This window comes from Rhinatrema bivittatum, chromosome 15 (genome assembly GCF_901001135.1).
Source record: "Rhinatrema bivittatum chromosome 15, aRhiBiv1.1, whole genome shotgun sequence".
Taxonomy (NCBI): Eukaryota; Metazoa; Chordata; class Amphibia; order Gymnophiona; family Rhinatrematidae; genus Rhinatrema; species Rhinatrema bivittatum.
Genome location: NC_042629.1, coordinates 79,865,882 through 79,891,698, shown reverse-complemented (window position 1 = coordinate 79,891,698; position 25,817 = coordinate 79,865,882). Strand labels below are relative to the sequence as shown.

The 25,817-nt window shown below is 45.2% G+C and overlaps 1 protein-coding gene across 1 annotated transcript in view; it reads left to right on the top strand.

Moving 5' to 3' along the window:
* Positions 1–316: 316 nt before the first annotated feature.
* Positions 317–25,817, top strand: part of EXOSC10 (exosome component 10) — a 154,729-nt gene continuing 129,228 nt past the window's right edge. Inside the window, exons 1-5 of the mRNA XM_029579128.1 lie at positions 317–671; positions 13,505–13,641; positions 14,682–14,805; positions 15,677–15,781; positions 24,411–24,576. Of these exons, the coding sequence (XP_029434988.1) occupies positions 564–671; positions 13,505–13,641; positions 14,682–14,805; positions 15,677–15,781; positions 24,411–24,576 (640 nt within the window). The 5' untranslated portion in view covers positions 317–563. The remainder of the gene's footprint in view (positions 672–13,504; positions 13,642–14,681; positions 14,806–15,676; positions 15,782–24,410; positions 24,577–25,817) is intronic.

Here is a 25,817-nt window from a genome sequence, read left to right as displayed (position 1 = left end):
GGCCGAGCCCCGTGCGTGGCCTCACAGGAGACACATACGCGGTACATCCTCTCTACCCATTTTCCGTTACGCTTTTTACAAGGTTTAAATGGCGCCTTAACATCTTTCCACATTTTCTTTTCCTTTAGCTCAAAAATTAAAAGAATATAAAAAGAGAAAAACTTTAAAGAATAAAATAAACACCGACCCTGTGAGAGAACACAATGCGCGCGGAGGGTCGCGCATGCTCTGAACGATTTTCGAGAAGCACCCCAGCAAGGAGGGCACTTTTGTCCCGTATTGGACGCCGTCGGATGACGTCATCCCACTTGTAGCCGCACGACCGCGGAGAAAACCCAGCAGAAACACCTTTCCGAACTCCGGGAAAGCCGCAGCTGATTGGATGCAGATAACCCGGAAGTGGAAGACAGCCTAGGCCCGCTGTTTTAAGACAAACTGAAAGCAGTTCGCACTTCTTCAGCTGTGTTAGTTTGATGGATCAAGTTATCGGCACGTTACAGCAGGCGGTAGGAAAATCCCGCGTAGGCACCCTGCGTCTCGCGAGATTTGGCGGATGAGTGAAGATGGCGGCTCCGTGTAGTGCAACGGCAAGATCAGAGAGAAAGATGGAGGGCGATGGGGCTGAGGAGTCGCTGATTCCGGGCTTCAGGGATGCGGATTCCTTCGTGAAGGTGTGTGTGAGGCTGGGCGGACTGGAGAAGGGCAGGCAGTCGCAGTCACTCTCTGAGCTGAGAGGGCCGCAGCGGGAAATACCAGAAGTGAGAGCGAGCGCGAGGCTGTCTGCAAGTGGGTGCACATGAGACGCCGTTACCAGGACACCAATACAGAACCTTTTTAAACTTGCTTTATTTTTTCTATTGGGGAAAAAGTGGAAGGCCGAGGGTGGAACCTACCCTATGCTTTATTTAAAAAAAAAAAAAAGAACAAACCAAAAAGAAAACCTACCGTGCACTTGTCCAAATAACAGGCCTCGTTTTATCTTATGGATTTTTAGTTTTGATTTTCCCATGAGTTTCCCTAATAAAATGAAAACTGTGTGTGCTTGCATGTAGAAGTTTTAGGCTAGTTGTAAAAGTATTATAAGAAAATGTTCAAAGGGCCTTCCAGGCAATAAGAAAAAAAGTCATAACAATTCAGTCAATTCAGCCCTCGCAGCTCAGAGACCGACTGCCTGCCCTTCTCCAGTGTGAGGTCTCAGGTTTGTCGTTAACCCAAAACCGTACAGAATGTTACAGAACTCCCACTTGAAACCGTGTAATTCCAGTTCTATAGTAGACACTCATGGGGGTGCATGTTCATCATCATCAAGCTGCCTAACAGAACTGAGTGGTTAGATGCCACTAAGTGAAAGTTTAACCCTGCAGAATGGTCAAATCTAACAGCCTATATCCTAGCGTGTAGCCAGATGAACTCAGTACCAATGGGTGATGCTCTCCTGCTAGAAGATGGAGACATAGAAACATAGAAATGATGGCAGAAAAAGACCAAACGGCCCATCCAGTCTGCCCAGCAAGTTCTGCACTTTTTTTTTTCTCATACTTATCTGTTACTCTTGGCTCTTAGTAACCTTTTGGTTCTATTTCCCTTCCACCCCCACCATTAATGCAGAGAGCAGTGTTGGAGCTGCATCTAAGTGAAATATCTAGCTTAATTAGCTAGGGGTAGTAACCGCCGCAATAAGCAAGCTACACTCATGCTTATTTGTTTACCCACACTATGTAATTCAGTCCTTGTTGGTTCTCTGTATATAGATCCACTTATCTTCATTCCCCTTGCCGTTGAAGCAGAGAGTTATGCTGGATATGCATTGAAGGTGAAGTATCAGTCTTTCTCCCCTGCCGTTGAAGCAGAGAGCTATGCATTGAAAGTGAAGTATCAGTCTTTCTCCCCTGCCGTTGAAGCAGAGAGCTATGCTGGATATGCGTGAAGTATCAGTCTTTCTCCCCTGCCGTTGAAGCAGACAGCTATGCTGGATATGCGTGAAGTATCAGTCTTTCTCACCTGCCTTGAAGCAGAGAGCTATGCTGGATATGCGTGAAGTATCAGTCTTTCTCCCCTGCCGTTGAAGCAGACAGCTATGCTGGATATGCATTGAAAGTGAAGTATCAGGCTTATTTGGTTTGGGGTAGTAACTGCAGTAAAAAGCAAGCTACTCCCCGCTTTTTTGTGAATGCAAATCTTTTTTTCCATATTCATTCATGTCCTCTAGACTTTATGGATCCACAGTGTTTATCCCACACCCTTTTGAAGTCTTTCACAATTCTGGTCTTCACCACTTCCTCCGGAAGGGCATTCCAGGCATCCACCACCCTCTCCGTGAAGAAATACTTCCTGACATTGGTTCTGAGTCTTCCTCCCTGGAGCTTCAAATCGTGACCCCTGGTTCTGCTGATTTTTTTCTGACGGAAAAGGTTTGTCTTTGTCTTTGGATCATTAAAACCTTTCAAGTATCTGAAAGTCTGTATCATATCACCTCTGCTCCTCCTTTCCTCCAGGATGTACATATTTAGATTCTTCAATCTCTCCTCATAAGTCATTCGATGAAGGCCCTCCACCTTTTTGGTCGCCCTTCTCTGGACCGCCTCCATCTTGTCTCTGTCTCTTTGGAGATACGGTCTCCATAACTGAACACAATACTCCAGGTGAGGTCTCACCAAGGACCTGTACAAGGGGATAATCACTTCCCTTTTCTTACTCGATATTCCTCTCTCTATGCAGCCCAGCATTCTTCTGGCTTTAGCTATCGCCTTGTCACATTGTTTCGCCTACTTCAGATCATTAGACACTATCTCCCCACGGTCTCTCTCCTGCTCTATGCACATCAGCCCTTCTCCCCCCATCGAATACAGTTCATTCGGATTTCCACTCCCCATATGCATGACTTTGCACTTCTTGGCATTGAATCTCAGCTGTCATATCTTCGACCACTCTTCCAGCTTCCTTAAATCCCGTCTCATTCTCTCCACTCCTTCCAGCGTGTGCACTCTGTTGCAGAGTCAGGTTTCAAAGCTGACATCACCCTGGATACACTCCTGCAGTGACCTCCAGTATTCTCTGTCTCCAGCAGATGGTGGACGTACCTCTTCCTATGGGGATTGCTGTACTTTTTGGAAGTAGAAATTCTACCTTTTAAGTAAAAGGAACATTGATCCCTGCCTTCTTGCGGTGATACCTAAAGGTCCCTCCCCCAGTTGAGAATTCTTGAGGCGATTTCCGAGATCTCTCAGAGGTGTGCCTTGGTCTGATAGCAGCTCCCAGCATGGACTTTGCTGCTTAAGCAGCTGAAAGGCAGCGGGTGCAGGAAGCCAAGTGCAGCAATGATGGCCAAAGCCCTCTCCCGCCATAGCCCGTCTCTGTACTCCGCTGGTAAGCGCTGAACCTAGGTAAGAAAAAAAAAAGATTTACCTCTCGATTCAGAACATAAGAACATGCCATACTGGGTGAGACCATCAAGCCCAGCATCCTGTCTCCAACAGTGGCCAATCCAGGCCATAAGAACCTGGCAAGTACCCAAACACTAAGTCTATTCCATGTTACCAATGCTAATGGCAGTGGCTATTCTCTAAGTGAACTTAATAGCAGGTAATGGACTTCTCCTCCAAGAACTTATCCAATCCTTTTTTAAACACAGCTACACTAACCAGTAACCACATCCTCTGGCAACAAATTCCAGAGCTTAATTGTGATTTGAGTAAAAAAGAACTTTCTCCGATTAGTTTTAAATGTGCCACATGCTAACTTCATGGAGTTCACCCTAATCCTTCTATTATCCGAAAGAATAAATAACCGATTCACATCTACCCGTTCTAGACCTCTCATGATTTTAAACACCTCTATCTTATCCCTCAGCCGTCTCTTCTCCAAGTTGAAAAGTCCTAACCTCTTTAGTCTTTCCTCATAGGGGAGTTGTTCCATTCCCCTTATCATTCTGGTCGCTCTTCTCTGTACCTTCTCCATCGCAACTATATCTTTTTTGAGATGCGGCGACCAGAATTGTACACAGTATTCAAGGTGCAGTCTCACCATGGAGCGATACAGAGGCATTATGACATTTTCCGTTTTATTCACCATTCCCTTTCTTCTAATTCCCAACATTGTTTGCTTTTTTGACTGCCGCAGCACACTGAACTGATGATTTCGATGTGTTATCCACTATGACGCCTAGATCTCTTTCTTGGGTAGTAGCGCCTAATATAGAACCTAACATTGTGTAACTATAGCATGGGTTATTTTTCCCTATATGCATCACCTTGCACTTGTCCACATTAAATTTCATCTGCCATTTGGATACCCAATTTTCCAGCCTCACAAGGTCTTCCTGCAATTTCACAATCTGCTTGTGATTTAACTACTCTGAACAATTTTGTATCATCTGCAAATTTGATTACCTCACTTGTCATATTTCTTTCCAGATCATTTATAAATATATTGAAAAGTAAGGGTCCCAATACAGATCCCTGAGGCACTCCACTGTCCCCTCTCTTCCACTGAGAAAATTGTCCATTTAATCCTAATCTCTGTTTCCTGTCTTTTAGCCAGTTTGCAATCCACGAAAGGACATTGCCACTTATCCCATGACTTTTTATTTTTTCTAGAAGCCTCTCATGAGGAACTTTGTCAAATGTCTTCTGAAAATCCAAGTATACTACATCTACCGGTTCACCTTTATCCACATGTTTATTAACTCCTTCAAAAAAAAAAAGTGAAGCAGATTTGTGAGGCAAGACTTGCCTTGGGTAAAGCCATGCTGACTTTGTTCCATTAAACCATGTCTTTCTATATGTTCTGTGATTTTGATGTTTAGAATACTTTCCACTATTTTTCCTGGCACTGAAGTCAGGCTAACCGGTCTGTAGTTTCCCGGATCGCCCCTGGAGCCCTTTTTAAATATTGGGGTTACATTTGCTATCCTCCAGTCTTCAGGTACAATGGATGATTTTAATGATAAGTTACAAATTTTTACTAATAGGTCTGAAATTTCATTTTTTAGTTCCTTCAGAACTCTGGGGTGTATACTATCCGGTCCAGGTGATTTACTACTCTTCAGTTTGTCAATCAGGTCTACCACATCTTCTAGGTTCACCGTGATTTGGTTCAGTCCATCTGAATCATTACCCATGAAAACCTCCAGTACGGGTACCTCCCCAACATTCTTTTCAGTAAACACAGAAGAAAAGAAATCATTTATTCTTTCCGCGATGGCCTTATCTTCTCTAAGTGCCCCTTTACCCCTTGATCATTTAACGGTCCAACTGACTCCCTCACAGGCTTTCTGCTTCGGATATATTTTAAAAGGTTTTTACTGTGAGTTTTTGCCTCTATGGCCAACTTCTTTTCAAATTCTCTCTTAGCCTGTCTTATCAATGTCTTACATTTAACTTGCCAATGTTTATGCTTTATCCTATTTTCTTCTGATGGATCCTTCCAATTTTTGAATGAAGATCTTTTGGCTAAAATAGCTTCTTTCACCTCCCCTTTTAACCATGCCGGTAATCGTTTTGCCTTATTTCCACCTTTCTTAATGTGTGGAATACATCTGGACTGTGCTTCTAGGATGGTATTTTTTAACAGTGACCACGCCTCTTGCATACTTTTACTTTTGTAGCTGCTCCTTTCAGTTTTTTTCACAAATATATTATTAACTTACATTTTTTATTGCTCCATCTGAGATCTGAGACTGGTGTACGACAATTAAAAATATAGCACCAAATTATAATAAACAATTATAAGTGACATATAATATTGTCTTCATATTTTGGTTTGGGCAGAGAATTCCAGAAGGAAGGATGGATGGCAAAGAAAGCTCTGCGTAGTATTTCAACCAGTTTGATATCTAGTAGTAGGCTGTTAATCTTATCTTGACTCAGAGTATTTTCCGTAGAATATAAGCAGTCAGATATCCAGCTATTTAGGATTGGAGGAGTAGCCTAGTTGTTAGAATAGCAGGCTGCAAACAAGGGAAGCCAGGATTCAAAGCAACTGATGCTCCTTGTGACCTTTGCCTCAGGAACAAATTTATGGGTAGATTTTAAGACATGTGCACGCCGACGCGTGCATGTTATAAAATCCGCTATCTACATAGCACATGCACGGCCAATTTTATATTGGCACGCACATGTGGATTTTTAACAGAATCGCGCGGTGGCAATGTAATCAGGCCTTTTCCGACTTCCCTAACCCCCTACTTACTCTGCCTCCCTTTCCCTTCCCTTCCCTTCCCTTCACTTCCCAACCCCTAAAACCCCACTGCCTAACTTTTTGTTTTGGAACTTACTTCATCTGACTTGGTGATGCGTGCATGGTCAGGCCATTTTTTAAATACGCTTGGTGCAGCCACATGCGTATCTCCCGGTTTTTGTGCGCACCAGATTCTTAAAATTTACCCTTTAGATTGTAAGCCCTCTGGGGATAGAAAAATTACTACTGTACATGAATGTAATCTGCTTTGAAGTGCCTGAAAAGTGGAATATAAATCAAATATGCAAATCAAAATATTTCTCAAATATGCAAATCAAAAAAGGCCTTGAAGAGGAGGCCACCGAAAAAAAAAAACCAGAAAAAAGAAAAAAAAAAAAAGAGGAGGAAGCCAAGCCGCACTACAGAGCAGTGAGTAAGCCGCGCCCCCGGGAACCACCAGACCTATCAGAAGGCGCCGGCAAGCCCTTTAAATTTTCGCGCCTCCCGGCAGCCTTCTCCTCTGCGTCTGACCAATCCCGGCTGCTACTTCCCCGACTCTCCTCCTCTGCCGGGGCTCGAGCCCACACGCCAAATCAAGGCGAGCCGTGCAGAGCAGGCCACCGGAAAAAAAACAGAAAAAAGGGAAAAAAAAGAAGAGGAAGCCAAGCCGCACTACAGCGTGGTGAGTAGGCTGCGCCCCCGGGAACCACCAGACCTATCAGAAGGCGCTGGCAAGCCCTTTAAATTTTCGCACCTCCCGGCGGCGTTGCGCACCCGAAGGAGCGCAACCTAAGGGGCCTGCCCCTTAGCGCGCCCCTTGGAGAGCCCCAGGACCTGAGCCTCTCCCTCTCCCTTTCGCCTTCGACATCAACCTCATCACCTCAAACACCCAACAGCCAACCCTCGCAAAAACCCCCGCTGCTCTCTTTCAACCAACTCAAACATTCATCCAGCCTCCGAAAGCATTCATCCGTCCGACTAAAGACTCATCCTACACTCCTACAGTCAAACCAAACACCCTCCAGCAAAACACCAGCTCTAAGCTAGAATACATTTCCATACTTCCGGATCTCCCCATTCCCTCATCAAACAGCATCATACAGCACTCCTGATATCTTTAAGCAGCATCCTAAACTCATCTTGCTCTTCAGTCACCCTCCTCATCGAGAACTCGTCCTAAAGCCATCCTCACATCTTCAAGCACCACTACGGATCTCACCCAGAACTCACCATAACATCATCCAGCTGTACCCGGACCACATCTTGTTTTAATCCTGAAGCATCCAGCACTCAACCCGACTTCATCCAGCACTCATCTTCGCTTCTTCGAGCTCTCTCCTGAATACTTCCCTACAATCTCCCTCTTCAACTTTTCCACCCATACAGGACTCGACCAGCAATAAACCCATACAAATTACTGTAAAACCTGCTAATACACCCTTTCGGAACTCCTACTGAACTCACCCGAACCCGCCCAACACTCCCTAACACTATATAACAATCTACTAAACCCTCCCAGAGCACCACATCACCCTCTCAGCCTCCATCCTTCCTCGAACCCCTCCACACTTTGGGCAAGTTACCAAGGCTAGAGAGTCACTCATACACCACAAGAAACACTAAACAACGCAATCATGGCTTCACCCTCCACAGCATCTCTTCAGAACAAAAAAAGATACCTGATTAACATCCCACTTATGAAGCATGTGAAAAACTTACTCTGTCTCACATTCTTTTTGATAAACGCTCAATCTTTAAACAAAAAAATCATGCTAATATCAGACATAATCCAAGAAAAGAACCCAGACTTCATCGCCATAACCGAAACCTGGTTTAAAAACACAGATCAAGTTTTAACGAATCATCTAACCAACAATGATTACGACCTATTCTCAATCCCACGTAAATCTTGAAGAGGTGGAGGCCTACTTCTTATCATAAAAAAGTATCTCTCAATGAAACTGATACATCACAACCTTCCTAAGAAATATGAAGTTGCACTATTCGACTGAACTCCTACAACTATGCCTAGTTTACTGCCCCCCCCCCCCAACTTCTTGAAACTGAGATCTCCCCTCTATTAGAATTCTTAGTAACAAACAGCCTGAAAAAACCTACCATAATTCTTGGAGACTTCAACCTCCACACCGACGAAAAACCCAGATCACAAAACTGTCAAACACTGCTCGACATGCTCTCCAGCCTAAAACTGAACCAACTAGTAAACAACCCCACTCATAAAGCAGGCCACACCTTGGATCTGATCTTCACCAACCAATACTTCTCAGAAGCATCAATTACATCCAAACCAGTCCCTTGGTCTGACCACCACCTATTACAATGCAAGACAAAAGTACAAACCAAGCACCTGTCAAAATCTAATGAACCACGAACTTTCAAGTACAGACCTTCCTTCCAATCCGACTTACTTCAACAAGAACTTGGAAAACAGCTATCAAACCTAGACCTCTCCAACATCAACAATGCCACTCAATCCTGGTTCCACCTTACAGAACAAACTGCAAACAACATAAACCCCGAGAAATTGAAACTGATCAAAAGAAACAGAGGAAAAAACACCTTAGATCACTGAAATCCTACCTTAGGAAATTGGAGAAAGAATGGCGAAAAACCAAATGCCATGTAACCCTACAAAGATACCGCACACAACTCGCCACCTACAAAAAAACGATTCTGAACACCAAACGAGACTACTATAGTCAAAAGATAAAAAACTCAACCAATAACTCCAACTCCCTCTTCAACATTGTAAGAAACCTCACTGACGAAAATAACAATAACACCCTCAAATCTGATTCAAAGATTTTAAGCCAAGACCTTGCCATGTTCTTTAAGAACAAAATAAGCAAAATAACTGACACCTCCAACAGATCAGCGATCGTAGAAGAACAACAAGACAAAGCAAAGATAACACCGTGGTCGACTTTCAACCCAATCTCATGTATTGAAACTGAAAAAATGCTAAAGAAAATAAACCCAGCGTGTCATGACCTAGACACTATCCCAACCAGAATGCTAAAAGAAATGGCACACATAATTGCCCCAACCTTAGCAGCTATTATAAACAAATCACTCGAAGAAGGTGAACTACCAACTAAACTTAAAATCGCAACTATTACTCCAATACTAAAAAAAAAAAAAAAACTTAGATCCAGATGATCTGAATAATTACCGTCCTATCTCCAACCTTCCCTTATACTTGCAAAGATGACTGAGAAAGCAGCACTGATACAACTCAACGAACACCTAGAGAACAACAAAATACTACATCCAGCTCAACACAGTTTCAGGAAAAATCGCAGTACAGAAACCCTACTACTCAATTTATCAAATAAAATAATAAGAGGCTTCGACAATAAACTAAGCCACTTACTAATACTACTAGATCTCTCTGCGGCTTTAGACACGGTAGACCACAAAAGCCTGATATCAAGACTCGAATGCATAGGTCTCTCAGGCAAAACTCTCGAATGGTTCACCTCTTTCATAAACGACAGGTTCTTCAAAGTAACCTTCAACAACAACTCCTCCGATCCCTTCCCCCTCGATACCGGGATACCACAAGGTCTGCCCTCTCGGCCACCCTCTTTAATATCTACCTACTCCCACTCTGTCATCTCATCTCTAGTCTAGGCATAACTTTCTATATGTACGCCGAAGACATCCAACTCCTCATTCCTATAACCTCAACGATCGAAGACGCACTGAGTTTAACAGCCAGCCACCTCATCTCAATTAGAAACATGCTAAACCACCTAAAGTTATGCCTCAACATGAATAAAACGGAATGCATCCTCATTGAAAGAAACAACACGGATCAAATAACCCCAATGCCTTCCTTACAAATTGACAGCACCAACATCCAACTGAAGAATAATTTGAAGGACCTCGGCATCTGGATCGACAACCAACTAAACCACAAAAAGAACATCGCAATGAAAGCAAAAGAAGGCTTTCATAAACTCCACATCCTCAAACATCTTAAACCACTTCTACACCAACAAGAATTCAGAACTGTACTTCAATCACTTATTTTTACCAGCCTCGATTACTGCAACTCACTCCTAATCGGCCTTCCCAAATCCGCCATAAAGCCTCTCCAACTGTTGCAGAATGCTGCAGCCAGAGTTCTAACCGGCAAAAAAAAAAATCAGACCACATCACCCCCATCTTAAGAAGTCTTCACTGGCTACCGGTCGAACAAAGAATCAAGTTCAAATCCTTAACAATCTTACACAACGCTATCTACAAAACAGAAAATACTGCCCTCGAGAACATGATCCAAATACACAAAACTCAACGCACAACAAGAACAACCAGCAAACTGCATCTAGCCATACCCCCTCTCCCGTCAGCAAAGCTTTCCAACACCAGGAACAGAGCCTTCTCTATTGCGGGGCCGAAATCATGGAACTCCTTACCAGACTACCTATGCACACTCAATGACATCAAATCATTCAAAAAGGAACTCAAAACTTGGATATTCCGACAGACATTCACAGATAGTGTTGGATAAGCCGATCGCTCACACTCTGGTGACTCGAAGACATTCTCGAGTTTCCTTTCATAACATATATATCATCACCCTATTATATACTGCTTAGACAATATTATTTACACTGTATGACCTGTTTTTTGTCTCTACCTGTACTACGATTATTAACTGTAATATCTATCCATACATTGTTTGTATTCGCCTATATATAGAATGGTTCTAATTGCGTTAACTTAACAAGTTGCTCGGTTTTTAATATTTCTTTCTGTAACAAGTTGTTAAAATGTAAACCGGCTTGTCTTTGGGGAGATCCAAGATGGCGTCGATGTGAGAGGAGTGGAGAAAGGAGCTCCTGATCTGTGTGTATTGTAAAATTCTTCTTCTTCGTTTTTGGGGCTTAGCAGAGAGCAATGCCCCACACAAAACGTAAAGGAAGGGTCAGAGAGGACGCCCCGACCCCCCTCGAGACCCCCTCTTATTCAAACAACGATAGAGGGCTTCTACCCACAAGCAGAAAGTTTAACCCCGGAGAGTCCCGCGAGAGCGCTAGGTGAGGAGCAAGCGCCAACGCTCATGGGAGAAGTTACACTCAGTCCCGGGGCTCCAACTGCTCCTCAACCACCAAGCGCCAAAGAAGCCACTGACTCAGGCCGGTCCCAGCAACGGATGGTGTTGTCTGCGATAAGCCCGATCGGGGAGAGTGCAGTGGAAGATACTCCGGTGGTGAAAACAGCGCGAGGATTGTTAACCTCCTCGCCCCCGGTGGAAGGTGAAATCGAGGAAACTCGAAACCGCAGCGGTGAAGAAATGGCTGCTTCGGAGAGGAAGACAACACAGCTCCGAAGGACTCAGGATCTCCAGGAAATATCTCCAGTACAGTCGGTAACTACATTACCTTATACAATGTTTGAGAGACCAAAGATTGTTACAGTGGAGGTACTTTGGCAAGCAATAACTGCTCTGCAAAATAACGTGTTAAACTTAACTACATCTATAAAAGAATTGCAAACTGCGTTTTTTAACGTTAATCCCGTTATATCTCAACATACTGAGACCATAGAGAAACTGGATAAGGAGATTAATCAAATTAAACAAGTACAAGTTGCAATTATAAAAGGAGAAACACTTCTAAGCAAGAAGGTGGAAAATTTACAGAGATATAATAATCTTAGAGTTATAAATTTTCCTAAGTGCAGGCTAGTTTCTCCAAAAGAACAATTGAAGAACTATTTCCAAGATGTGTTACAATTATCTACAGAAGCATTACCTATAATAACATCTGCTTATTTTGTTTCTTGGAAAAATGTTGGAGAAACAGAAAATCAGCCAGTAGAAGGAGAATCACTGAATGTAACTGATTTAATTGAGTCTTCTTAAACCTCCCAGATTGAAAGAAGAGGTACTTTGTTGGTAAAATTTAAGTCATCCTCTGAGAGGGATGGCTTGTTAAAATTATATTTGCAAAATCGTACTTCCCTTTATCTGGGCCAAAAATTATGGATTTATCCGGACGTCTCTAAGGACACCCAGATAAGACGGAAAAAATTTTTGGCTCTGGCAAATCAAGCCAGAACATTAGGGATACAGATCATGATTAGATTTCCCTGCAAGTGCGCTATGCGCGTAGATGGTGTAAAATATTCTTATTTTGATCCAGAGCAACTAGAGAAATTCCTGGAAACCCGACGTAGTCAAGGAACTGTGCAAGTAACTACAACTTCCTAAATAGTTGGTTTAATGTTTTGTTTCTGCTATATCTCACTATGTATGGTGTATATCTTTTATGGTAATAAGTGCTCCTTTGAATTCTTGGATCCCCCAGAATTGTTTTGTACACAGGAACACTTTGTAACTTTAAATTTGTAAAAAAGAAGTTATATTTAATTACATTTTTTTCTTTGGTTCTCATATTTCTCAGGATAACTAATTGAATGTAAAACAATAATTATGTATATCCTGTTTTCCTTTAAAACATTATACTAGATAAATGTATCAATGGAAATTTGCAAATTTAAAAAAAAAAAAAAAAAATGTAAACCGGAGTGAAGGCAGCCTGCTATACCTCGGTATATAAGACTCTAAATAAATAAATAAATAAAAAATAGGTTTATGGACTAGAGAGAATTTCAAATTAAATTCTGCAATATATTAGTAGTAAGTGAAGAATTCATAACATTGGAGTGACATGTTCCTATTTCGTATGAAATCTTCCTTATCCTACTTTCAAAATTTCTTTGGACGAGAATATATAAATAAAAAAAATCAAAAATACAAAAATAATATAAAATAACACATTTGAAGGGTGGGGAATAGATATTTGTGGTAACCTATTTCAGTCCTAGCATTTACCAAGCTGCCAGATTTCCATTAATTGCAGGTGATTTAGTCGTTTGTTATACAAACCAACAAACAGTAAATTGCAATAATGTAAGCGTGTATTATCAGAGTTTGCATTATGGTAGCCAGGTCATCTTAGTGGTTTGTAATCATCAAATGAGTTGCAGTTGAATATAAGAAGCCTTAGTAATGGCAGAAAAATGAGAACACATTGTTAAATTTATATCTAATATCCCCTCCAAGAATGTTCACTTTGCTACTGAAATTTAACATTCTGTTCAGAAATATTAGTTTTGGGAGAACAAATTTTGAAACAGGGCCTAGTCACTATCCAGTTTTTGAGATCTACCAGATACTGCTTTAGCTTGACGATTGTGCTTGATTATACATACTGTACTAATAAAAATACAACACAAAATGAAACAGTGTTCCCTGAATAGAAATCTTATTGTACTTTTTGAATGTTTTTGTCAGCATTCTCTTGGAATGGTGGTTGCTGCTACGAAAGCGTCCAGTGGACTCCCTCAGTGTGGCGACGAATATGATTTCTACCGTAGTTTTCCTGGATTTCGGGCATTCTGTGAAATGCAGGGTGAGCGCCTACTACACAGGTAGGGACACAGCAATTTTAACTGGCCTCTCACAGCCCAAGACGAATGGGGTATTGGCAGAATGTGAATTGTGCATGGAGGAATTTAACTATTGAGCAGCTTGAGTTGAACCTGGAAATTCAATATCTCTTGTTTAGAGCATAAAGATGACAATTTCTGCTAGTCTGTGACATGAAAAATGGCAGGACAGCATCCCTTCCAATTATTAACGCGTGCACAAAACCACCCTAAGTAACATAGTAACTATGTACTTAGGGTGCACAATGAGTTAATGATTGGAAGGGAGCTGTCCCTTGGCAGCCTTGCGCTCTCTCCTGGTGCTGGATGAGGTGGGGAGCTGTCCCTTGGCAGCCTTGCTCTCTCTCCTGGTGCTGGATGAGGTGGGGAGCTGTCCCTTGGCAGCCTTGCGCTCTCTCCTGGTGCTGGATGAGGTGGAGAGCTGTCCCTTGGCAGCCTTGCTCTCTCTCCTGCTGCTGGATGAGGTGGGGAGCTGTCCCTTGGCAGCCTTGCTCTCTCTCCTGGTGCTGGATGAGGTGGAGAGCTGTCCCTTGGCAGCCTTGCGCTCTCTCCTGGTGCTGGATGAGGTGGAGAGCTGTCCCTTGGCAGCCTTGCGCTCTCTCCTGGTGCTGGATGAGGTGGAGAGCTGTCCCTTGGCAGCCTTGCGCTCTCTCCTGGTGCTGGATGAGGTGGAGAGCTGTCCCTTGGCAGCCTTGCGCTCTCTCCTGGTGCTGGATGAGGTGGGGAGCTGTCCCTTGGCAGCCTTGCGCTCTCTCCTGGTGCTGGATGAGGTGGAGAGCTGTCCCTTGGCAGCCTTGCGCTCTCTCCTGGTGCTGGATGAGGTGGGGAGCTGTCCCTTGGCAGCCTTGCGCTCTCTCCTGGTGCTGGATGAGGTGGGGAGCTGTCCCTTGGCAGCCTTGCTCTCTCTCCTGCTGCTGGATGAGGTGGGGAGCTGTCCCTTGGCAGCCTTGCTCTCTCTCCTGCTGCTGGATGAGGTGATTTTTTTTTTCTTTGCTTTGAGTACCTGCCTCGTTTCTTAACAGTATGAGCAGAATCATGCAGTACCATGGCTGTCGCAGCCACATCAAGGATTGCAGCAAAGCCACGGAGCTGGAGGATAAGTTTGATTTGCTGGTTGATTCCAATGATGTCATTCTGGAAAGAGTGGTAAGTGAGATGTCCTGCGCGGTCAGCCCCAGAAACTGCCCTCTTCCAGAGGAGAGTTATTCTGTTCCAACTGGTTATGTCCTCTAAACTGCAGACTGCTCTCTCTTATCATCCTCTGTCATGAAGGCTGACTCATGGGAAACTTCAGATGATTGGTTTCTGTCTCCGGCAGAACCACTAAACACCAAATATCAAGATTTGTATGGGGTATGTTTTAGATACCTGGAAAGAGATGATGAATAAATTTGAAAAGAATAAAAAGTCTGAGGGACCCGCCCCTCCCCCAACATCATCGCTCACGGAACTGATCCGTTAAAAGCGCCAAGCCAGCAGGTGCCGCGCCGTGTGTCACGTGCCGAAGGGGCGCGACAAAGGGGCATTCCCCTTTGTGCACCCCTTCGTGCATCCCCTAGTTTTAAATATTCCCCTTGTTATCTTTTATCCCTTAACAATTTCTTCTTTATAATTGTTTTACATTTCTGACAAAGGTAATGTATGCTTTTTAGTATAATTTGTTGATTGTTCTATGTAACGGTCACAGGTGAAGTTATGTTTTATTGTAAACCGGTGTGATTTGTATTTTATACAGGAATGTCAGTATATAAAAGTTAAAAATAAATAAAGTGAGAAACTGGAAGCACTGGGGTAGATCTCTTCTAGCTGCAGAGGCTACATTATGCTGCCTCTGGATTTGTTTCTCTGCAAAAGAGAAAATTACTAGGCAGGAGGATCTCCATATGCTGTCAGCCCTAGGAAAAATTGAGTTCCATCATCCTGTCTCCTACAAGCTTTCAAGGACATACTGAATAAATGATATGTTTCATCGTCATACTTTCCTTGCAAAATATTTAATCTGTTCTCTTCATTTCAGAGCATTTTATTGGATGAGGCATCAGGTGTGAACAGGAATCAACAGCCAATCCTACCAGCAGGGCTACAGCCTCCAAAGACCATTGTGTCCAGCTGGAACCGAAAGGTCCTAATTCTTTCATACTAGTCAAGAGTTCATAAGAACAAGTTCCTCTAATAGGCCCCCACAGCTCCTCATAGACTTTTTCTCTTTGTGTCTGTCTGGGTATGAGAGAAATATCCATATATCTGCTGGCTTTCGTAAGGTACAAGAACGTAATGTTTTCTGTGGAAGAGGAGGTTGTCCAAAGACTAGGGGTCAGTCCAGACCGTGGGTTAAGCCCCGTTCCAGCAGGTGGAGACAGACCAGCGTTCTGAGGCTGCCCATATAAGGACGGAACCCACCCAGGAACCCTCAGTATTTGTCTGTCTCCAGCAGGTGGAGACAGACCAGCGTTCTGAGGCTGCCCATATAAGGACGGAACCCACCCAGGAACCCTCAGTATTTGTCTGTCTCCAGCAGCTGGAACAGCTCACCCTTTGGTTCCCTGTTTAGCTTGCCCTTGGTAGTCTGTCTGTCTTCTTTCTCTGGGGCAAGCTCACGCAAGTACATTTTTAGTTTACTTCTTAATTATTATAATTAAAAAAAAAAAATTTTGTCAGTTTTCTTTGACTAACTGTGTCAGGGCAGACAGTTTTGTCTCCCTCGCTCTTGGGGTTCCTAGGGGGGCTTTGCCCCTTGATTTCTGTCAGCCTAGGTTCCCTTCCCGGTGACCTAGTGTGGGTGATACTGGTGGTGCCAGTCCCTCTCCCCACGTTTACTGCTGCCGTGCCCCGAGATGCACGTGCCTCGGTTGAGCCTTCAGGGATGACTTTCATGCCCCTGCTTCTGTGAATTATTTATTTACAAAAAAAAAAGAAAACTCACTTTCACAGAATATATATTTTATATACTTTATTTAATCAAATAAATAAAAGGCAGCAGTGTATTTTGTGAGGAGAGAGCGGGGTTCAATCTCCCTGCTCAGCTGTTATTAATTACCTTAGCGGCTGCTTCCCTGCTCTATGCCGCGGCCATCTTGCTGTTTAGCCTGTGGAAAGTCGGCCTCCCGACTCTCCCACGAAGGGGTATGTTCAAGGTGCATTTCAGGGGGTGAGGGCTCCTCTATTGAACTGCCACCTTTTAGACCTCTGGGAAGGGCTCCCCGACGAATTTCAAAGCCGTTTCTGTCCCGGGAACGCGCGTCAGCGGCGGCCATTTTGGGTGTTTCAGATTAAACACTTCCTGCTTCTCCAGGGGCTGGGGATCCGAATTCCCCCCCCCCCCCCCGATTTGAGCCCGGATCGCTCTCGGGGGGGGGGCTCGGACCCCCCCTCCACAAAAAAATCAGCACGGACCTGTTTTTCATCAGATTTTGTGCTTTTATTACATGAGTCTTATTTAGCAAGTTTACAAAGGGAGGTAGACCCCCCTCAGTGGTTTCCCTCCCCCCTGTGCGGTCTCCTGATATGGTTCCGGACCCGCAGGGTCCGGTTCGGGTGGTTCCAGGTGTTCCCCCTCCCCCAGCAGACCCTGCCTCCCTCTGACCTGCTTGATTTAGGGGATATTGATACTACGACCCAAGCCCCCCCCGCTGGAGGGCGACGACTCTTGTGTCCTGCGCTTATTTCAGCGGGAAGAATTGGAGCCCCTTATTCCCTTCGTTCTCCAAGAGTTGGGAATTGATGCCCCACCAGATGACTCTGTGGCAGCTGCAATGACACCAAATGCGGACCCGGTCTTGGCGGGACTCAGGGCGTTACCGCGTACTTTCCCATTTCACCCTATGCACCGCCTGCGAGTGGGAGTTGTCAGACGTAGCGATGGATCTAATCGTGCGCAGGTGGGGTCCCCCTCACCTAGACCTCATGGCGATGCTAGCCAACGCCAAGGCTCCCCGGTTCTTCAGCTCAGAGGGAGTGGATGCGCTGGATCTTCCCTGGCCCTCCGATGTTCTTCTTTACGTGTTCCCACCGTGGCCGTTAGTGGGGAAGATTCTTCGGAGAATAGAGCTCCATCGCGGACCAGTCATTCTCGTGGCCCCTGAATGACCCCAACAGCCATGGATCGCGGACCTAGTGAATCTCACAGCGGATGGCCCTCTTCGTCTCGGTCATCTGCCCCATCTCCTGCATCAGGGTCCCATATTTTTCAACCAGGTGGATCGCTTTTGTCTAGCGGCATGACTTTTGAACGGAGACGTTTGAGACGCAGAGAATATAAGGAAGAGGTCATTGCTACCCTCCTTAGGGCTCGTAAGCAGTCAACTTCGCTTACCTATGTCCGGGTCTGGAAGGTTTTTGAAAACGTCTGCGAGGTTTTGGGCATTTCCGCTCGTTCCCCTTCTGTTGTGATGATACTCTTTTCTTTAGCGAGGTTTCTCCAAGGGTCTTTCGGTCAGCTCCCTGCGTGTTCAGGTCTCGGCACTTGGTTTCCTCCTGGGTTCCATTGAAGGTCGGCCGGTAGCCTCTCATCCGGATGTTGTTCGTTTTCTCAGAGGCGCTAAGCATCTAAAGCCGCCTGTCCGGTCTATTTGTCCTTCGTGGAGTTTAAATTTGGTTCTTTGAGCTCTTTGTACGGCTCCGTTCGAACCTCTTCGTCGTGCCACTCTCAAAGACTTGACTCTCAAGACTGTTTTCCTGGTTGCTATCTGTTCAGCCAGGAGCGTGTCCGAGCTTCAAGCTCTATCTTGTAGAGACCCTTTCTTGCGTTTTTCGGACTCTGGCGTCTCTCTCAAGACCGTACCTTCTTTCTTACCTAAGGTTGTTTCGTCTTTTCATATTAACCAGTCCGATGAACTTCCCGCTTTTTCTCCAGAGGATATCGCAGCCTCTGGTGGTGGTGATCTTCGTCATCTAGAACATAAGCGAGTCTTATTGCGTTATCTTGAGGTCACCAGTGATTTTCGCGTCTCTGATCATCTTTTTGTCCTGTGGAGTGGACCCAACAGGGGGAAGCAAGCTTCTAAAGCTACGATCACTCGCTGGTTGAAGGATGTGATTTCCTCTGCTTACATTTGCAAGGGCCGAGCAGTTCCTGAAGGCCTAAAAGCTCATTCTTTGCGTTCTCAAGCGACCTCTTGGGTGGAGTCTCAATCTGTGTCGCCGCAGGAAATTTGTAGGACGGCTACATGGAAATCCCTTCATACTTTTGCTCGTCACAACCGCCTCGATGTTCAGGCTCCAGTCTTTGGTTCCTTTGGTCGGCAGGTTCTTCGAGCGGGACTATCTGGGTCCCACCCTTTGTAGGGAAGCTTTGGGACATCCCACGGTCTGGACTGATCCTCTCCGTGAAGAAATACTTCCTGACATTGGTTCTGAGTCTTCCTCCCTGGAATTTTAAATCGTGACACCTGGTTCTGCTGATTTTTTTCCAACTGAAAAGGTTTGTCGTTATCTTTGGATCATTAAAACCTTTCAAGTATCTGAAAGTCTGTATCATATCACCTCTGTTCCTCCTTTCCTCCAGGGTGTACATATTTAGATTCTTCAATCTCTCCTCATAAGTCATTCGATGAAGACCATCCACCTTTTTGGTCGCCCTTCTCTGGACCGCCTCCATCCTGTCTCTGTCTCTTTGGAGATACAGTCTCCAGAACTGAGCGCACTACTCTAGTGAGGCCTCACCAAGGACCTGTACAAGGGGATAATCACTTCCCTTTTCTTACTCGATATTCTAAAGCCCAGCATTCTTCTGGCTTTAGCTATCGCCTTGTCACATTGTTTCGCTGAGTTCAGATCGATAGACACTTTCACCCCAAGGTCTCTCTCCTGCTCCGTGCACATCAGCCCTTCAGACCAGGCCATTCGCTTTTGTCTAGCAGCATGGCTTTTGGCTTTTGAGAGGCGGCGCCTAAGACATAAGGGTTATCCTGCGTCGGTCATTTCTATGTTGTTACAAGCAAGGAGAACTTCTACAAATCTTTGGGACGTGCGGGTGTGGTAAGTTTTTGAGTCCTGGTGTTGCTGTAAGATGGCTCTACCTCTCAAATCTTTAGTGTTTGACACATATTTTGTCTTTTCTGCAAGAAGGTTTGGACAAAGGGTTGTCTCTGAGCTCGCTTTAAGGTCCAGATGGCAGCTCTGGGTTGTCTTCGGGGCAAAATGGAGAGCTCTACTTTATCAGCTCATCCAGATGTGGTCAGGTTCCTTTGGGGGACGAAGAATTTACGTCACCAGTGCAGAAAGTATGTCATAAGAACATAAGAAATTGCCATGCTGGGTCAGACGAAGGGTCCATCAAGCCCAGCATCCTGTTTCCAACAGAGGCCAAACCAGGCCCCAAGAACCTGGCAATTACCCAAACACTAAGAAGATCCCATGCTACTGATGCAATTAATAGCAGTTGCTATTCCCTAAGTAAACTTGATTAATAGCTGTTAATGGACTTCTCCTCCAAGAACTTATCCCAACCTTTTTTGAACCCAGGTACACTAACTGCACTAACCACATCCTCTGGCAACAAATTCCAGAGCTTTATTGTGCGTTGAGTGAAAAAGAATTTTCTCCGATTAGTCTTAAATGTGCTACTTGCTAACTTCATGGAATGCCCCCTGGTCCTTCTATTATCTGAAAGTGTAAATAACCAAGTCACATCTACTCGTTCAAGACCTCTCATGATCTTAAAGACCTCTATCTTATCCCCCAATATCCATCTGGGAGTCTTAATCAGGGTTGTGTGAGGCTCCTTTTGAACCACTTAGAAGAGCTACCCTTAAGGACTTGACTCTTAAAGTGGTTTTTCTGGTGGCTATAAGTTCGGCTCGAATTTCTGATTTGCAGACCTTATTTTGCCCTGATCCATTCCTTAGATTTCAGGCTCGGGGGGTATTGTTGCTGACAGTACCTTCCTTTTACCTAAGGTGGTGTCCATGTTTTGTGTAAATCACAGGGGAGCTTTCTGCTTTTCTTGAGGTGGTCGCCTCCACTCCTCAGAGGGAGCTCAAGTTGTTAGATAGGAGGAGAGCATTGTTGAGATATCTCAAGGTGACTAATGATTTCAGATGGTCACATCATCTTTTTGTTCTGTGGAGAGGGCCAAAACAAGGTTTGAAGGCATCTAAGACTACTATTGCACGATGGCTTAAGGAAGCTATTGGATCCACTTACATTTCTAAGGGTCGTCCGGTTCCTGAGGGCTTGTGTGTTCATTCTGTGCGTTCTCAGGTGGCCTCATGGGTGGAGGCTCAATTAGGTTTTCTGCAAGAGATTTGCAGAGCAGTGATGTGGAAGTCGTTGCATACCTTTGCAAGGCACTATGTACTAGATGTGGGGGGCACGGGTGTCCCATCTTTTGGCAAAAGTGTTCTGTGAGCGGGACTGTCCAGGCCTCACCCCTGAGTAGGGAGCTTTGATACATCCCAGGAGTCAAGACTGATCTGGGTACATACAGGGAAAGGAAAATTGGTTACCCGCTAATTTTCGTTCCTGTAGTACCACAGATCAGTCCAGAACCCACCCGTTTGGTAGAGAGGGAGTCTGCTCAGTCTGACTGTATAATTTGAAATACAGGATTGTTTGTTTATAAATAACGTTAATTAGTTGAAGAGAGTTTTTGAAGTTTTGGATAGATTTTTTGGTTGTTTGGGTTTTCTTTTGGCTTGGATTCAGACTAATATGAGGAACTGCAGGTGGCACGTGGTTAAGTAGCAGTATTAGTAAAACTTTCTCTGTCTCCATCTGCTGGAGGGGAGACAAAACCCAAGAGTCTGGACTGATCTGTGGTACTACAGGAACGAAAATTAGCAGGTAAGAACCAATTTTCCTGTGAGGAGGCATTTAAGGATGCACAAGGCCAAAAGATGGGATCTGTGCTTAAACGTTGCTGTATAGTTGTGAGATTTATTTTATTTTTTAAGTTTTTTTTATATACCAACATTCAAGACAGAAGTCCCATCATGCTGGTTCACAAGAAACAGGGGTGCAATTATAACAAACTTTACAATTTGAACAATAGTGTGTGGTTTTTTTGTAATAAGAGGGCATAGCTTGTTAGCTATAGTTTCAGTGATTGCACATATCTCCGGTTTCACGTCGATGAGGTAGTCATTTAGGATTACAGACTTTTTCGTTAGGGATTGAGCATTGAAGAGGCTTAAAGAGAAAAGGGTGAGGCCTAGAAGTTGCGTGGAAGGAGTGATTAAAATTGAAGAGAGGGATTTTAGGTTGTGGTGTTGGGCATGTCGGAAAGAAATTCTTTTAGGTGGTGTATTGTGTTGGAGAATTGGAATTGTGAGAAATGGGGCCATTTGTAAGGACTATGTTGCGAGATTAGAAGGATTAAGAAAGAAGGGCTAAGAGAAAGTTGGAGGCTTGTATGTGCAGGTTTGATGAATGCTAGAGGTTTGCAGGGGGTCATGTATGAGTGCTTGAGGCTTGCAGGTGTGGCTGGATGGATTCTGGAAGCTTACCGGTGATGTTGGATGGATGCTGGGAGCTTTTAGGTGCGAAAGGATGAGTGTTTGTGGCTTGCATGTGAGGCTGGATGAATGTTGGAAGCTTGCTGGAGAAGCTGGATGACTGCTGGAAGCTTACTGGAGAGGCTGGATGACTGCTGGTAGCTTGCTGGAGAGTCTGGATGATTGCTGGAAGCTTGCTGGAGAGGCTGGATGACTGCTGGTAGCTTGCTGGAGAGTCTGGATGATTGCTGGTAGCTTGCTGGAGAGGCTGGATGACTGCTGGAAGCTTGCTGAAGAGGCCGGATGACTGCTGGAAGCTTGCTGGAGAGGCCGGATGACTGCTGGAAGCTTGCTGGAGAGGCCGGATGACTGCTGGAAGCTTGCTGGAGAGGCCGGATGACTGCTGGAAGCTTGCTGGAGAGGCCGGATGACTGCTGGAAGCTTGCTGGAGAGGCCGGATGACTGCTGGAAGCTTGCTGGAGAGGTTGGATGACTGCTGGAAGCTTGCTGGAGAGGTTGGATGACTGCTGGAAGCTTGCTGGAGAGGTTGGATGACTGCTGGAAGCTTGCTGGAGAGGCTGGATGAAGCTTGCTGAAGAGGCTGGATGACTGCTGGAAGCTTGCTGGAGAGGCTGGATGAAGCTTGCTGGAGAGGCTGGATGACTGCTGGAAGATTGCTGGAGAGGCTGGATGACTGCTGGAAGCTTGCTGAAGAGGCTGGATGACTGCTGGTAGCTTGCTGAAGAGGCTGGATGACTGCTGGAAGCTTGCTGAAGAGGCTGGATGACTGCTGGAAGCTTGCTGAAGAGGCTGGATGACTGCTGGAAGCTTGCTGGAGAGGTTGGATGACTGCTGGAAGCTTGCTGGAAAGGCTGCAGGTGAGAAGGGTGGATGGCTCGAGGTTCGGGTGCGGAGGTGGAGAGGTTGTACGACTGGCGTTCAGACGGGGAGAGAGTCTTGTTGAAGTTATCTGTTTCGACGCTGAAGATACTGGGATGGATGAGGTTGGTAGAGTGGGACTTTTATTTCATACGGCTGAATCAGTTAACTCCGTACCTTTGCTGGCTGTTACCTTTGTTGAAGATTAGGTTATTCCGCGGGTATGGCTCGGGGCTCTCCGAAGGGGCGAGACAAAGGGGCAGGCCCCTTTGTCGCGCTCCTTCTGAATTGTGTCTGGTGCAGGATTCCCAGGAAGAGTTGGGAGAGGATTCCTTGCTATTAGAAGCTGGAGTGTCATATCTGGCAGATATCAGCTACTATTTGGTGCATGCCTCGGCCATAGGAATGGTGTATTTAATAGTGGCACAGCGGCTTCTCTGGATGTGTAACTGTAAGTGGATTTGATCGCCAAGACTAATTTGACTAAGCAGCCCTTTAAGTGTTGGATCTTATTTATTTAAAATCCTTATATTCTGCATCTTCCAATAAATTCCATTCAGGGCAGAGAAGAGCTGGAAAAGATGGCAAAGCCATGGGACGACTTGAAAGTCCTGAGGCTCTTGGAGGATAGAGCAAAAGCCCTTTTTTGCAGTTAATCATCTCGCAGTCGAAGTTCAAGTCCAAGGTCTAGGCCAGATTCCAGACCTTTCAATCCACGACCCTCCCTATTTTGCTGGCATCTTCAGTGTATTCATGCGTTCTTTGCCTTGCAGAGATTAATTTTGTAGGCAGATAAAGTTGAGAAACATAATGAATATCTGCGCTTTGCTGTAGGTGAATTTTATTTCTTATTTACTGTTTGGAAATTCTTCCTTTATTTTTCCATCCTTGTTTTTCTGGAAGTCCACTGGTAAAAAAAAAACAAAACCCCAAACAAACTAAAAGTCGGTAATATGGTTGATTGTATTGAGATTGTTACAGGAGTGCTGGCAGGCTGGTGTCGCATTGGATATATATATAAAGGGTTTGTTACAAAAGGTGTAAGTGGTCCATATGAAATAAGGCTAAAGACAAACAAATTGACCATAGAAATCATACAAGTCCAGGTAATCAAACGATGAGCAACCACAGCATAAACCTAATTAATACAACAGGTGTGCTGCAAAAGGTGTAAGTGTTGTATGTATTAGGTTTATAGTGTGGCTGCTGGTCGGTCGCTCCACCCCCTTCTGTGGCTCTTTATGTATAAAGGGTGACATCAGTGAGCCTGTTGATCTGTCTCCATCTGCTGATTGGCGTGCATAACCCGTTCATGTGCGCTGGTCTGACTGTATTCAAGGAAAGGAAATTATTAGGTAGAAAGTAATTTCACCTTTCTAGATATTTTGCAAGAATTGACTGGAATGTAATGTTTAAAACTTGTGGGGTTATTTCATACAGGGTGGAGAATCGAATAGAAGGACAAAGTCAGAAACATTTCGTTTGCTTCATGCCAAGAACATTGTAAGGCCTCAGCTCAAGTTCCGAGAGAAGATTGACAACTCCAATACTCCCTTCATCCCAAAGCTTTTCATCAAGCCCAATGCCCAGAAACCTCTGCCTGCAGGTAACATTAGGGAGAGTGTCTGCAGTTACATAGGCACCTTTGTGCATGTGCTGTGCAGAAGAGTCTACGGCAGGCTAGCTCAGTCAGGTAGAATATGCTGCTAATGTCAATATCGTGGGCTTTATTCCTTTATGGGCTGTGTTTCTTCACTGTAGTGTCTATCACATATGAATGATTCCAGATTCAAAACTAGTGCTTTTTTTTTAAAATGGAGAGACAGGTTCCCTGTATGTACCCGGATCAGTGCAGACTCCTGGGTTTATTCCTCCCTGCCAGCAGATGGAGACAGAGAACAGCCTCGCTGACACTGGGTGCCACCTGCAGTAGCTCAGTATTTCTCTGTCTCCGCAGATGGCGGGTGCGTAAACCTGCAGTTCCTTTTTTCTTTACCCTTGCTTTAGATTTTTTTCTCTTTTTGAGGGAGCTTCCTCCCAGGGACCGGGTTCCTTTTAAAGGAACCTGTCTTGTTTGGTTGAGAGGGGACCATTTAAGGTCCGATTTGGTACCGTGGGGTGTACATCTGGTGGTCCAGATCCCTCCCCTCACGAGGCCGGCCGTGCCGCTTACAGCCCTTCTACTTTTCTTGCAGGGGATTCCCTCCTTCTTAAAAACAAGCTGATTAGCGCTGGACAGCTCCTTTCAGCTTAGGAGGGAATCTCGCTGTTTCTGTTTCTTTTTTTCAATTGTTTAAAGTAAAAAAAAAAAAATAATTTTTTCTCAGACGGAAGTCGGCTGAAGGGTAAGGCTCTGGGGCGATTCCCCCCCCCCCCCCCCCCCCCCCCCCCCGCGGGTTGCGCCGATTTTTTATTTTTAGTGTCAGCTGTTTGTTTTTACTTTCCGTAGGCAGGGTTCGCGGTTTGGAATGCTGCGCGTGTGGAGCAGTTCCAGCGCGGCACTGTGTTCGGGCTGCGTTTCTGGAGGGGAAGGGCCCTCCCTTCTCCCGGGGGGGGGGCTCAAAACGCAGTCGCCTGTGCAAGCGCATGGCAGCTGCGGTAGGCCATATTTACAGCCTCCTGAGGTCCCTGGTGCTGCCTGCTCCCCCGACGCGGGAGTGGCGACTATTTTTTGCGCCGCCATTTTCGGAGGGGGAAGGGGATCTCCCACTGCGGCTGTTTCTGGTTCATCCTGGTCCCGTCCCCCCCCCCCCCCCCCCCCGATGCACAGGGGTTATCCGGGGGGGGGGGGGGGGGGCCAGGTCCTTTACCCCAGGGGCAGACCCGGTCCCCATTTTGTCCCTTTTC